The sequence below is a fragment of the Macrotis lagotis genome, chromosome 2 (genome assembly GCF_037893015.1).
Source record: "Macrotis lagotis isolate mMagLag1 chromosome 2, bilby.v1.9.chrom.fasta, whole genome shotgun sequence".
Classification (NCBI taxonomy): domain Eukaryota; kingdom Metazoa; phylum Chordata; class Mammalia; order Peramelemorphia; family Peramelidae; genus Macrotis; species Macrotis lagotis.
The window spans coordinates 146,943,528-146,959,082 of record NC_133659.1 but is presented as its reverse complement, the minus strand read 5'-3'; the positions used below and the strand labels follow the sequence as shown (position 1 = coordinate 146,959,082).

The following is a 15,555-nucleotide window of genomic DNA, read 5'->3' as shown; positions in this document are numbered from 1 at the left end:
TACTAAAAAAATCTCTGCAAGGTCAAAATGTAGCCCTGGGCATCATCAGTTGGCATCCCTCATGGAAAACTGGCAGTAGCTTTTGCCTTCATACTACTAAAAAGAATGCAAGTAATAGTATGGTCTGCCTTCAGAGACCAAAATGACCCTCAAAATGTTTACACCAGCTATGCCCAGATATAGTGTTCCTTGCTGATGCCCAATACATGGCTCCAGGCTCCACAGGCATTCTAAGAAAAAACTAATTGATCCATAGATTATGATATAAGGAAATTACCAGTGATACTGAATCCATTCTTGAATCCTTCCTGTTCCACAGCAAACATCCATCCAATGATGCCTCCCACAGGAGCCAGAGGTACCAGAGAATAACCCAAAGACTCAGGAATGGTGCTGATGGCTGTGTAGGATCTCCCATGGTTCATCACAACATAAGAATGGAGGTCAGTGTTCTCAAAGACAATTGGAGTTTGGCTATTCCCTACAAAGATCCTTCCTCGAACTTTACCATTAACTCGTTGGGGAGAACCTGTTTGGAAAACAGAAGATTAAAAAACAAGCCCATAGCCCACAGAGATTCTAATTTCAAGCCTGTCTTCCAAAAAGGGAGGCGGGAATGAGAGCAAGTTATACCACACTTCTTATCATAGGATCCTGCTCATGGAGAAGCCAATCCATGAGAACAGAACCAGGATGTACTATATTAGGATAAGCTAAAAAATTTGTCCTTTTTCAAAACTCAATTTAAGAAAAGGTCAACAATGAAATGAAAAATATGGTATGAAATATCTTTATGCAATTGGGTCTTTAATTGTTAGAGAAGGTAAATTCCTCTGTGTACATCACATTGGGTAGTTTAGAACACATCTAAAATAGGCCTCTAAATAACAAAATATAACACTGCCATCCAGAAAATTAAGGGGAAGTCTATGACAAGAATATTATCTAATCCATCATTATTTCAGAATGTAAGAGGATCTGTTCATTCTAAGATGGCCCATCCAAAGCATCAAGTCTAAACTCTTTCAGAGATAATCCTAGGTCCCTGGCACTGAAACCACTATAAGACTTCTTCCCTTTGAAAGACCAAATCCTGCCCTCTCTCTCCCTATGATAGTACATCCTAAAGATCTCTGGGCCTTGCCATCAATCCTGTGACTGCACCCTAGGAAATACTGTCCCAATTAAAGTGTGAAGTCTTTGTGATCAGGACTGTATAAATTTTCTATTTCTATTCCTAACATGAAGCATTTCTTGGAACACAGTAAGTCCTTAAAAGTGTTTCTCTTCATTCCATTCCATTTGCTGCTCTGGCTTGGTCCTAGATTCAAAGAATTCCTGTGGTCTGATACAATAGAATATGCCTAGTTTACTTTTCTAGCATAGACCTGATTGAAATATATATAGAGATCTGAAGAAGTTGATATCTAAATGGCCTTAAACAGTTTGACTTATCTTCCAAAGCTTTCCATTTTCCCCAATAAATGTTCCAACCTCCTAGAGATGTGACAGCTAAAACTGGAATTTTACTCTATATGGATTAGAACTTCTATTAGAACAAAAAAAAACAAAAATAAAAATTTATTAACATTTTTAATTTTATAAAAAGAACTAAAAACTAATCACTTAGGGAAGGGGGTGACCTGACTTAAATAAAGTCTCCAAGCAAAAGAAATTTAAATTTAACTTAAGTAGTATTTACTTTGCAGAGTGCTTTTCCACTGTGGAAATACTGGTCATATGCCCAGATTTAGGAATGGTTAAAAAAATTTTAGTGCATGAATGTAATGGGTGGCTAAGCTATGAGAAATGACAAATGTGAAGAATTCAGAGAAACATGGGGAGATCTATATGAACTGATACAAGATGAAATTACCAGAACCAAGAAACCAATATGCTCAGGAACTACAATTATGTAAATAGAAAGTATCAAAAAATATAAAATTGAAATCTGTGTAATTAACCAAAGTCAGTCTCAGAAAAGAATTGAGAAAACACTATTTCTCTCCTTTACAAAAGCTGGAGACTATGAGAGTAGAATATCACATATTTTCACATACCTTGTTAATTAGTTTTGGTGAATTGTTGTTTTATCTCCTTGTTTTACTCTTTGTTCCAAAGGAGGAAGAGGGATACATTTGGAAATAAAAATAATACAACAGATAACAATTTTTTCCAAAGAGGGAGTAGATTTCCACAGCTAGAGATTTTCAATTGAAAGATTGATAGGCATCTTGTTATAAGGCTTGAGATTGATTAAATGACCTTAGAATTTTCTTCCAACTTTGAGATTCTTAAATATGTTAGGTGTTCCATGAAAATTTATTAGAGAAACAACTGAATGAATGAGCACAAAACAATTAAACTCATACCTGGGTAGATTTCCCATATCTCCATTAATATCTAGCTGTTTTACATATCTACAAGTAGCTAATCTAAAGTATTAGACAATTTACTGTATAGCATTTTTGAACTTGGCATAATTTTTCATGGCACTGGAGAATGTTATGAATTCTGTAGACTAATATCAAAAAAAATGTATCCAAGGAACAATTACAATAAAGAGTTGAGCCAAACTAAGCTAATAAAGGGAGTGTGAGGAAATGAAATGTCAAATCTTCAACTGAAAAATTAATTTTTTATAAATAAGATGAAAGCCAACAAATACTTAAACCACAAAACCAGTTTTTGGTCTGTGTGTGTGTGTGTGTGTGTGTGTGTGTGTGTGTGTTTTGTATGTTGTGTGTGCGCTCAACTTAAACCCTTAACAGAAGGGTTTAATTTCTGACCTTGCTATAAAATAAAAAGTCTTCTTCATTCTAACATTGATAAGGCTAATTTTTTTCCTTAGGATTTATTAGTAATTCTCACAGCTTTGTTGTGTTAATTGATCTGTTTTAACTATTTTTTTCTTTGTTACAAGAGAAAGCTCATGGAAGGTTAAAAAGGGAGGTTATATTTAGAAATGACTGTAACATAAAAACAAAAGGCATCAGATTAACTTTTTTTAAAAAAAAGAAAGAAATGTAAGTAAGAAAAGTAAGAAATTTTAAAAAAAATTATTCTTTATCCTGGTAAATGCCTTCAGATATCCTTAGGCTAAACTTGCAAAATCATGGAATTCCATGATATGAGAACCTCATACAGAGGTTCTCCAGTTTAACCTGAATCTATAAGATATCTCTATTCTACAAGAAACCCAACAAGTCATGCAGTCTTCATCCATTTCATCCCAAGGTAGTTCATTCCACTTTTAGAAATTATTGATTACATCCCTCTTCTTTTTGACAACCCTTCAGATAACTGAATGCAGCTAGCTTGGTCCCCTTTAGTCTCCTCCAGTTAAACATTTCCAGATCCTCACATGGCATGATCTCCAACCCTCCTCAAGCAGAAAAAGTCCTTGTTTTTCAACATCCTTCCTAAAGTGTTGCTATCAAAACTGATAAAATTCTACAGATGGGTTCTATTACTGCCAGAATTCAGAATATTCACAGTTCACAGAAGCTATTTTGGCTGCCATAGTGTGCTGAGTTGGTTCTAAGACCCCCTAGGGCTACCTCAGATAACTGACATCACTGGAGACTGAGACCAATACAACCAATAGGAAACCTTTCTGATGATCAGGTCTATCAAGAACCAAATCACATCTTTCTGAGGCAAGATATAGCTAAAACAGATCTCAGCCACTGGACATAGACCACCAGGGATGATCCAGGACCTAATGCTTTCCATTGCCCCCTTGCATTCCAAAATACTAGAGCTTGTCTTATTTGATTCAAGAGCACCTGTCAAAAGGAACTGGAGGAGGAGGTGTGTTTTAACAGTCTGCTAAATACACAATGTTATTAAGGACAGCCCAGTATCTAACAGTCTATTAGGTTCACAGAACTACATCTGTGAAACATATTGTTTTCCTAGCAACTACAAATAGAATTTAGCAGAGTATGCAGGATGGTAAAGAAGAGTAGAAAGCAGGGGAAATGAACAGATATTAATTATTCCAACCCCCAGCAAACTAATTTCACTATTTCTGCCTATATTCTTGCATTACACTAACCTATACTAAAGCTCAAACATTTAAGATTAAAAAAAATAGTATGGGAAAGGAATAGAACTCCTCAAACCAGAACAAGCAGATTTAAAGCTATCCCATCATTATTAGCAAAGTACAAAGGAAGTACAGGGAATAAGAGATTCAAAATCACTTTCATCATCTAACATATTTTACTTTTTTTTTACTTTAAGGATTTGTGATTTCAGTGACCTGAGACTCATTCTACTAGTATATATGATAACTCTTCCACTCTTTAGGAGATATACTTCATGAAGCCTCATAACTAAAAGTTCCATCACTTGGTGACCACTGGTCTTTCTGGTATTGAGAATTCCCTCATTTCACTTCTAAAAGTGTTAAATGTCTACAGAACTTGGGTGAAGGCAGATGCCCTGACCATCCCCCCCCCCCAATACCTTATCAAATCCATTGTAAGGAAGTGAGTTACTTACCTTCTGCAACACATTGTTTACCATTCCCAGTGTACCCAGCAACACAATGACAACAAAAACCTGTTGGGTAATCTCTGCATTGTGCATGAATAGAGCATTGGTATCTGTTCTGGACACAAGTCTGTCGAGAATCAGTGTTGTATCTGAAAACTGTTTTAAAAAAGGAAAAAAACACTCTAGTTAGGGTCTCTGTGAGTGTTACCTGTAACTGTATTTTGGGATACCTTTCCTCACATCACTTCTAGAATATAGAAGTGATCTTCTTTTTGAAAAATGTATTATTTATTTGTTTTTTCATTCCTTTTTTTAACCTTTAAGTTCCAAATGCTCTCCCTCCTCTGACCATTAAGAAAGCAAGAAAAATAATAACAATTATGCATGTGAAATCATGTATAATGTATTTACTTATTAGGCCATATCACCAAAAACAAAAAGGACAAAGAAAGTGAAAAATAACATGTTTCCTTCTGAACTCAGAATTCATCATTTTTTCTTCCTGGAGGTGGATAGCATTTTTCCTCATGAGTCCTTTGGAATTATTTTAGTTCTTTATCTTGATTAGCACATGTAAATCTTTCATAGCTGAATCTCACTATGGTAGTGCTGTTACTGTGTACAATGATCTCACTGCTCACTTCATTCTGCATCAGTTCATGTAGATCTTCTCAGGTTTTTCTGAAACCATCCTATTTGTCATTTCTTTTAGCACAATAGTATTCATTAGAGCAAAGGTTCTGAAAAGCATTGAATTTTGAGTCTTTGAACTTGGATAGGAGAAAAGAATTACATCTTTAATTTCACTAAATCTCTAACTGAAACTTAACATTTTCTTTCAACTATGAATGTAAGTAAAAAATATTTTTCTGAGAAAGTTTCATGAGGTTTACCAGTCTGCCACAGTAAATCCTTGAATCTGAAGTTGATTCAGATGTGGGGGAGACTCACAACATCTCATTGATCAACAACTATAATCAGTAATCAGAAGTCAACATTCATACACCTAGGTAAGCTACTCCCAATGTTTTTCATAAACAACAATACATAGTCACATCTGGCTTTAAAATCCTTTGATCAAAGAAAAAAAAGGGGGGGACCTTCCTATTTAAAAATTTCATCTCTTAGATTCCTTCTTACCAAAATTATAAACTAGTTCATTTAATTGAACAATTCAAAGCGAATTAATTTTGTATGTGGTCTATCTAAGCACAACAGGGAGGGAGTTTCTGACTGTGATAACAATCCCATACATAATTAGAAGTCAACACATGAATGAAGTCAAAAGCAATAGAAAATTAATCACATGTAATTTCCATTAATCCTCCAGGAATGGAGTCACATAACAGACATTTTTAGGGGATGTGTAAAGAGGGAGCTGGGAAAAAAGGAAATTGGGGCCTTTAACTGAACACACACACTTGTAAGGCTATTGACTACCCAATCTCCAACTGTGCCCCAAGCTTTCAAGTAGTTCCCCAGTTGCCTGCATGTCAGTGGGGGCCTCCATGGATAATATCACAAATACATTGAAGGCTAGGGTGAAGTCATTTTTCACTTACTAATGAAAATAGTGAAAGAGCTGGGAAGAAGTAAGAGAGGGAATAACACCTGATTTTAAGCCAGATTTTGATTTTCAAGGCTTTCACAAACAAAAATCTTTTTTCAACAAACATAAAATATCCCACATAGGTTGGGAGAAGTGGAAATCATTTCATAAACAAGAAATTCAAACATACCTAGATAGGGTGGAAATATGGCAGAAATAGAATGAAAGTCAAGTTAGACATCTGCAAGTGAATAAGTACATCTGAGGGAAATGCATCCAAAACATCTGGGGAGGATTAATTGGAAACATAGTTTTAAGAGGCAGATTGCCATGTTCCTAAGAACTTTTAGTATCATGTAAGACACCAATGATGAAATGTTTAAAGGAGGGGCACTGGGGCCTTGAGCTTTCAGTTAGGAGGCAAAATAAAGCAATCTTTTCCTCATCTTGCCACCGATTTGTTATGTGACCTGGATTAAACCACCACTTTCCTGTTGTCAGCTCCTTCATGAAAACAGTATCACCAGGTCTCCACATCTTGCCTGTCACTTTCTTCAGAAATTTCAAATGAGGTTATGACTGCCTTTATTGACCATCTAGTAAATCACAATAAGGACATAAAATGAAACAATCAAACTTCTCCAAAGCCATGTAGAAGGAGATAAAACCATGGTAGAGTGAGACTGTAGAGAGTCTTGGTCTAATAATTTTATAGAAGGGGAATAATAATTGACCATTATAGGGTGAGACTGGGGAAAGAGTCTTGACCTACTATCTTTATAGATGGGGAATAAGTCCATGGTAGGGTAAAACTGTGGAAAGAGCCTTGGTCTGGGAGTGGGACCTGACACTAACTGACTTTGTAATCACAGGTGAGCCATTCATCTCTAAAAACCTTCCATGAGTCTGTCTTGAATAAAGCATTTTTAATTCATTTAGATCAGAGGATCCTAGACTTCTTGCTAAATGAGATCTTAAAGACCATCAAACCTAACCTCCTAATTTCACAGATGAAGAAACTGGAGCATTGAGCAATTAAGAGATGTGTACAGAGTCATATTACTCTTATCTAAATCAGAATTTGAACCCAGGTCTTTCTGATACTGTGTCAAGTGTTCTCTCTACTAAGCTACTTTATAAGCATGAGTTATTATCATCATATAAAAGAGATCATACAAAACAGACACTGCTCCATGCCATTTAAATCTATTTTGCTGAATTATACCATGTTAGCATTAAAAATGTTTTTAATAAACAGTATTTTTAATAGAAATATTAGAGTTTTGTTATAACACAGATTCAGATTGCTGCAGGTCAGATTTTGTGTCTCAGAAATGTACATGGGATCAGTTTAATGGAAACGAGTTCAAATACTAGTTCTGTCCACTGCTGCCTGGGTGATTTTGGGCAAAACTTTTCACATTTGAGAGCCTCAGTTTCCTGATCCATAAAATGGAAGATCTCAAAGGTCCTTTCCACCTCTTAAAAATCCTGTCATTATCCTGACAGGTGTTAAATCTTATACCCCAAGACTAGCTTAAAGACAGGATTTTGTCATATTATGTTTGTGGTTTTTAGAGATGGGGGGGGGGGGGAGCCAAGATGGCGACATGAAGGGATCCAGTCTTAAGAGCTCTCTGATAAAAACTCATAAGCTAAGGACTCTAACTAAACTTTCGAGAGACAGAACCCACAAAGGGGCCCAGTGAGGTAGTTCTCCTACTCAAGGTAACCTAGAAAAGAGCAGAAAGGCTCTGCTCCCCAGGGTCAGAGGGGCGGCCTACCAGAGGGGTGGCCACCAGAGTGAAAGAACTTCAGCCTCCTGGAGGCAGCCCCAGGGCGCCGGGAGCCGCGGCTCACAGCTGGGGAGTCTCCTGAGCTGCACCCCAGGGAGCACTGGGCACAAAGTGGGGGAACAGCGGGGGACCTCTGCCAGAGTGAGCACATGGAACCCAGCCCTCTGGGCACACAGCCAGCAGCCCAGACCTGGAAACAGAAGCAGGCGGAGCTGGTAAGCAGGAGCCCCCAGGGCATGAGCCCATTGAGCTGAGGGAGGGGGAGTGAAGAGAGAGAGAGACTGCCCAGCTCTGTCCTCTGCCTCTGGAACAGGACTCTGGGGCTCTGACCACATTCAGATCCTGATCCCAGTCTAGGCCCCCCCATAGAACAACAGCCCCCCCCACCTTGGCCCAGTGGCAGAGGGGGGCGCTTATGGTCATTCACAGACCAGGAGGGAGGACAGAGCCTCACACACTGAGACCCTTGTGGGAGTGTCCCAAAAGCTCAGGAAGCACCCCAAAAAACAGGCTTAGGCTGGGAAAATGAGCAAGCAAAGAAACAAAAGGAAGACCATTGAGAAATATTTTGCAAATGAGCCCAAGAAGGATCAAAATACTCAGTCTGAAGATGAGAAAGCACAAGCTCCTGCATCTGAAGACTCCAAGAAAAACAAAAATTGGGTTCAGGCTATGACAGAGCTCAAAAAAGACTTTGAAAATCAAATGAGTGAGTTGGAAGAAAAACTGGGAAAAGAAAGGAGAGAGATGCAGGAAAAACATGAAAATGAAGTCAGCAGCTTAGTCAAGGAAATCCAAAAAAAATGCTGAAGAAAATAGCATGCTAAAAACCAGCTTAGGTCAAACGGATAAAGCAGTTCAAAAAGTTATTGAGGAGAAGAATGCTTTAAAAAGGAAAATTGGCCAGATGGGAAAAGAGATAAGAAAACTCTCTGAGGAGAACAAATCCTTCAGACAAAGAATAGAATTCAGGGAGATTGATGAATTTACCAGAAATCAGGACTCAATACTTCAAAACCAAAAAAATGAAAAATTAGAAGAAAATGTGAAATATCTCATTGAAAAAACAACTGATATGGAAAACAGACTTAGGAAAGATAATTTAAAAATTATTGGAATACCTGAAAGTCATGATCAGGAAAAGAGCCTTGACATCATTTTCAAAGAATTACTACAGGAAAATTGCCCTGATATTCTAGAAGCAGAGGGCAAAATAGAAATGGAGAGAATCCACCGATCCCCCCGAGAAAGAGATCCCAAAAAACCAACCCCCAGGAATATTATAGCCAAGTTCCAGAACTCCCAAGTCAAAAAGAAAATATTACAAGCAGCCAGAAGGACACAGTTCAAATATCATGGAGCTGCAGTCAGGATCACATAGGACTTAGCAGCAACTACACTGGAAGCTCATAGGGCTTGGAATACAATATACCAGAAGGCAAAAGAGCTTAGAATGCAGCCAAGAATGAACTACCCAGCAAGGCTGAATGTCCTCTTCCAGGGAAAAAGATGGGCTTTCAATGAACCAGGGGGATTTCAAAGGTTCCTTTTGGAATGGCCAGAGCTGAACAGAAGGTTTGATCTTCAGATACAGGACTCAGGTGAAGCATGGAGATTGGAGGAGAGAGGGGAAATATGAGGGACTTAATGAGGATCAACTGCATGTATTCCTGCATAGAAAAATGACACTGATAATACTCATATGAACCTTCTCAATTAATAGAGCAGGTAGAGGGAGCTTTTATAGTTGAAGCACAGGAGAAAGCTGAATTCGAAGATAAAATATGGTGTAAAAATGGAGTCAATAGGAAAAAAAGGGGAATGGAATGGAAGAAAGAAAAAGGAGAGGGGGAATAGTCCAAGATATTTCACATAATAAGATTTTTTTTATTACAATGAGCTATTGCAATGATATGGAAGGGGGGAGGCAAGGGGGAATGAGGGAACCTTTGCTCTCATTAGAGATGGCTAGGAGAGGAAACAGCAAATATACTCAATGGGGTATAGACATCTGGAGTAAGAAGGGGGGGGCAGGGGGAAGGGGTGGGGATGTGAATAAAGGAGGAGAGGATGGACCATGGGGGGAGAGTGGTCAGATATAACACATTTTCTTTTTTACTTTTTGCAAGGGGCTGGGATTGGAAGGCCTGCCCAGGACCATAGGGTCAGGTGGATTCTGGGCCTAAGGGGTGGTATGGGGGCTCAGGGCTTCTTGGCCCCAGGACCAGGGATCTGTCTGCTGCACCACTCAGCGACCCTACAGCAGAGTCAGAGTGAAAAGAGAGAGAAAATATAGTACATGGTAGGGGAGAAATAAGAAAGGAGGGAGTTGTGATCAGCAATGGCAACATTGGAAAAATATGGAAGTAACTTTTGTGATGGACTTATCATAAAGAATGTGATCCACCCATGACAGAGTTGTTGGTGTTGGAACAAAGATTGAAGCACATTTTTTGTTATTATTATTTGGGGGAGGGTGCAGGGCAAGTGGGGCTGGGTGGCCTGCCTGGGGCCATGTAGCAGGGTGATCTTTGGGTGTCTGGGGCCGGATTCGGACCCAGGTGCTCCTGGCTCAAGGGCCAATGCTCTGTCTGCCACCCAGCCACCCCTACTATTATTACTATTTTATTTTATTTTGGGTCTTTTTTTTTCTTCTTTTTGGTTTTTGCAGGGCAGTGGGGATCGGGTGGCTTGCATGTCACACTGCTGGGTGACTGTTGGGTCTATGGGGCTGGATGTGGGCTCGGGTGCTCATGGCTCCAGGGCTGGTGCTTCATCCATTGCGCCATCTGGCCATACCTACAATTATTACTATTATTTTTTTATTTTAATTTTTTTCTCTGCCCTTTACTTTTTTTGCCCAAGCAAGTCTATCTATATTCATGGGGGAGGGGTATTTTGTTTACTTGTAAACAAGAATATTTTATTAATGTAAAAAAAACATTTGTACAAAATGAGAATAAAAAATAAATTAAAAAAAGAGATGACATCAGCAATAGATGTTGAAATTTATAAAAGGAAAACAACCAAATTCCTCACACAGAATTTAAGAAATGATTTCAGGTTAACAGATAGACAAATATAAGGCCTGAGGATGCTATGGTTAGACAAGAAAAAGTCTTAGAAGGGAAATCAAGCTACCTTAGAATATTTAAAAGGTTATAATATGGGAGAAAAATTACTTATGTTTAAGAACTAGGAATAGCAGACAGGGTCCATATCAGTATAAGGAAGACAATTCTAACAATTGGAGGTGATTGAAAATGCAGGAAATAATGAAAAGAGAAATGAGCAGATCTAAGAGAACATTGTATACAGTAGCAGCAATATTGTTTTGAAGACCAATTGAATGGCTAAGTCATTTTAAATATTATAAATAATCCAATTAGATATGAAGGACCTATGAAGGAAGATATTATCTGAATCCAGAGAAAGAACTGATAAGCAAAAGTATATGTTGAATGATTTTACTTATTTATAGACAGATTGGTGTCTAATGGCAGCCATCTCTAAGGTAAGGAGGAGGGAAATAAAAAATAAAGTTACGTAACTTTATTTTGTTTTTTAAAAAATTGCAAGTTGCGGCGCGGCTAGGTGGTGCAGTGGATAAAGCACCAGCCCTGGAGTCAGGAGTACCTGAGTTCAAATCCGGTCTTAGACACTTACTAATTACCTAGCTGTGTGGCCTTGGGCAAGCCACTTAACCCCATTTGCCTTGCAAAAAAAAAAAAACTAAAAAAAAATAGCAAGTTGTACCCAATACATTTGCTGTTTTGTGTGCAATCTTTTTTATTCCCCTATAGAAATACTTAGATGGAAGAAACTTTTTCATTGACTCAAAGGTCCCTTTCAAGACTTTGTTCTATCTCATATATTAAGAGTTACAAATAAAGGGGCGGCTAGGTAGCGTAGTGGAATAAGAAAATATGATTCTCAAGGTCATATTTTCTCAGCATCCCTTTAAATGGGTATGTTGGGATTTTAGGAGAGATGAGAAAACACCTTGACATTATTTGGAGTACCAACTCCAAAAGTCTAATCTGACTGATAGCCTGATATCTACATTACAACTCTCTCTCTCTAACTGTAGGTTTTACAAACTGTCAGAACACAGCATTTCCTCCAAGTCCATGTCCCATCACAAAAGTGTGCTGGAACCACCTCAAATAGTCTCATGAAAGAGAATCAATTGTTAAATTTTTAGTCTGAGCAATTACACCTTATTTATCAAATTGCTACAAATTTGGGCTTGATTTATTGTTTCATCAATTCTTTAGACTAAGAAAGGATGGAAAGGTTGTGGGAAATCTGGGACACTATTACATTGTTGGTGGAGCTGTGAACTCATCCAATCTTTCTGGAGAGAAATTTGGAACTACACCCAAAGGGCAACAAAAATATGCATACCCTTTGATCCAGCAATACCACTACTGGGTCTATACCCTGAAGTGATGATGGAAAAGGGTAAAAGCATCACCTGTACAAAAATATTCATAGCAGCCCTGCTTGTAGTGGCAAAAAATTGGAAATCAAGTAAATGTCCTTCAATTGGGGAATGGCTTAGCAAACTGTGGTATATGTATGTCATGGAACACTATTGTTCTATTAGAAACCAGCAGGGACAGAAATTCAGGGAAGCCTGGAGGAATTTGCATGAACTGATGCTGAGTGAAATGAGCAGAACCAGAAAAACACTGTACACCCTAACAGCAACATGGGGGTGATGTTCAACCTTGATGGACACGCTTATTTCATCAGTGCAACAATCAGGGACAATTTTGGGCTGTCTGCAGGAGAGAATACCATCTGTATCCAGATACAGAACCATGGAGTTTGAACAAAGTTCAAGGACTATTTCCCTTTAATTTAGGGGAAAAAAACTGCTATCTTATTGTCTGATCTTGTTAGCTCTTATGCTTTTTGTTTCTTCCTTAAGGATATGATTTCTCTCTCATCACTCAATTTGGATCAATGTACAACATGGAAACAATGTAAAGACTGACAAATTGCTTTCTGTGGGGGGGTGGAAGGAAGGAAGTGAGATTGGGGGAACAGTTGTAAAACTCAAAATAAATAAAAACTTTAATTAAAAATTAAAAAAAGGTGATGGAGAAAATGTTAATGGTGCAGATTAACCTTGAGAGCATGTTGTATATACATGAGTTTTTTTTGTTTGTTTGTTTTGGAGAGCCAGTAAACATTCACTAGCACACTGATGCTCTACCCAACGCTATTTCCTTCTCAATCAAATGAAGGGACTAGAGCATGGATTCTAAATTTTTTTTATTATATCCCACTCTTGTATTCTGGTAAAGCCTGTGGATCCCTTTTCAAAGATTGCCTTTTAAATAATTGAAGGAAATGCTAAATTTCAATTAGAGGTTAATTAATATAAAGATGTGCTTTTTCTTTAAACATCCCCATTCATAGACCCCTTGAAATCTAACCACAAATCCCTTGGGAAATCCTTGGACATGAGATTACAAATTTTTGATCTCTCATATCTCTCCAAATACTAAATTCTATGGGCTCCATATTGCAAAACTAGAAAAATTATATACATATTATACCACTGGGCAATTCAGACACTAATTCTCCCCTTTTCAAACTGACATCCCCAAATAATACACCAATAGAAAATTAAATGACCTTACCAATCCCTGTTTCCTCTACTTCATCCACATCTATAACCTGTGGATGCTGCTGGGGAAATCCCTCAGCTGGGTATAGGAGTGACTTGGTTCCCCTAGTAGAAAGGTCTGGGTACTGTTCCACCACAATGGGTTCTTCTAAAGGTGGTCTCTCCGTACTGGCATGACGTGGGGAGATGGGATTTAACAAGTCATATGTGTCTTCATCTCCCCTCCTAGGGACATCATAGGGATCAATTGTAGTGCCCACATCGTCCAAGCCCAGAGTCCTCTCAGATATGTTCACCAAGTCATAGTCATCATCTTCCTCATCTTCATATTCTGCACCATCAGATCCAAGGCTGCCATCAGCTGGCACCACACCACTGGCAGTGGAAGGGCTTCCAATCTCAAAAATCCAGACACCTTGACGTCCTGCATTGCTGCTCCTAGGGACAAAATGGAACAGCATTTCTCATAAAGCATTCCTATCCAAAATTAGTAAACAAATTGCAAATAGAGGATATATATATATGAAACAGAGGATATAAAACAGATCCTCCTTCACCCTACTGAAATCTTCTGTAGTGTACCAAAATAGCATTCTTATCAAAAGTGGCAAGGAGTGGAAGAACAGGTTCAAATGGAAGGTTATCTGACCTGCCACAGGAATAAGACTCTCCAGGGCCACTGTGATGTGCTAATGAGCACAGAAAACTCTTTGCTTCCAAATACTAGAGGTTTTCCCCATTTAAACAAATCTTTGAGATATTAAGAAGGTAGATTTAAGAGAAGCCATTTTGTCTTAAAATGCTATTGATTTCCATCATATAGGTGAAAATCCTTAGCATATGTGATTCTTATTGACTAATGCCAAAGCTACTAAAAATACTCCATCTTTCCTCCCATTTAAACTTACCTTTTTTATTACTTTCTTTTTCTTTTTAACTTCTGTTCCAACCTCAAAATTTACTAGTTTACGTATACCATAGATATTTTAAAATGTTCAACACAAATTTTTATTTTTATATAAGGCAGATAGATTCAAAAAGGAGACATGCCATATGGAAAGTTTAGAGCCTCAGAGAGAAAAGTTGGAAAAATAAAGCTAATACTGAATTTAATTTTGAATAGATGTATGATCAATCCAAATGTCTTAGGCTCAAGTAATGTAACCTTGGGACAGGTGAAGAATAAGTCAGAACTTGCTACAAGAAAGATGATAGTATGACCTTGGGCTTAACCCCATTGCCTTGCAAAAATCAAAAAAGGAAAGAAAGTTGATGTGGTTTCCCCTTGCTAATCCATTATAAAGAAGGGAATCAAAGGTAGACAATTTGGGTTTCAGTAAACTGCAGTCTAAATATCTTCCCCTTTTGCCCTATTCTGCACAACAAAATAAAAGACCATAGATTTTTTTTTAGGTTTTTGCAAGGCAATGGGGTTAAGTGGCTTGCCCAAGGCCACACAGCTAGGTAATTATTAAGTGTCTGAGGTCGGATTTGAACTCAGGTACTCCTGACTCCAGGGATGATGCTCTATCCACTGTGCCACCTAGCCGCCTCAGATTTTTTTTTTGAGTAGTAGAGACCATAAAGTTATCTAACCCAATCTCCTTATTTTAAAGATGAGGAAACTGGGGCCCCAAGAGATTAAGAGACTTGCCAGATCCCAAAAGTTATGAGTCAGAATTTGAATCCAGGTCCTTTGATGCCAAATAAAGTATTCTTTTCAAGGAAATATGCTGCCTCTGTTCATTCCTACCTTGAAAGTCATTCCTGGTTGAAAGTTTTGGAGCACTTTTTTCCTCAGAGCCTAAGCTCACAGTAAGAGAAGCACAGTTTTGGTGCTTCTACCTTTTGGGATGCAAATACAAATTGGTAGTAACCAGGACAATCCGCAAAATATAGATACATGGTTACTTGATTCAGAGCAGAATGAACTCTTCCCCCCAAAAGATACTATAAAAATCTAAAACGTCATAGCCTATGATTGTGGGATATGGCAGATTTGATTAGGTTCAGTGCAAAGAGCACGATACTCACCCTTGAGTTAAGAGGAACTAGGTTCAACTCTT

General features: G+C 38.1%; 1 protein-coding gene across 1 annotated transcript in view; it reads right to left on the bottom strand.

Annotated features, from left to right (window-relative positions):
• Positions 1 to 15,555, bottom strand: part of NID1 (nidogen 1) — a 111,051-nt gene that overhangs the window by 73,206 nt on the left and 22,290 nt on the right. The window contains exons 4-6 of the mRNA XM_074222961.1: positions 13,503 to 13,927; positions 4,510 to 4,659; positions 278 to 529 (exon numbers count right to left, since the gene is read on the bottom strand). Of these exons, the coding sequence (XP_074079062.1) occupies positions 278 to 529; positions 4,510 to 4,659; positions 13,503 to 13,927 (827 nt within the window). The remainder of the gene's footprint in view (positions 1 to 277; positions 530 to 4,509; positions 4,660 to 13,502; positions 13,928 to 15,555) is intronic.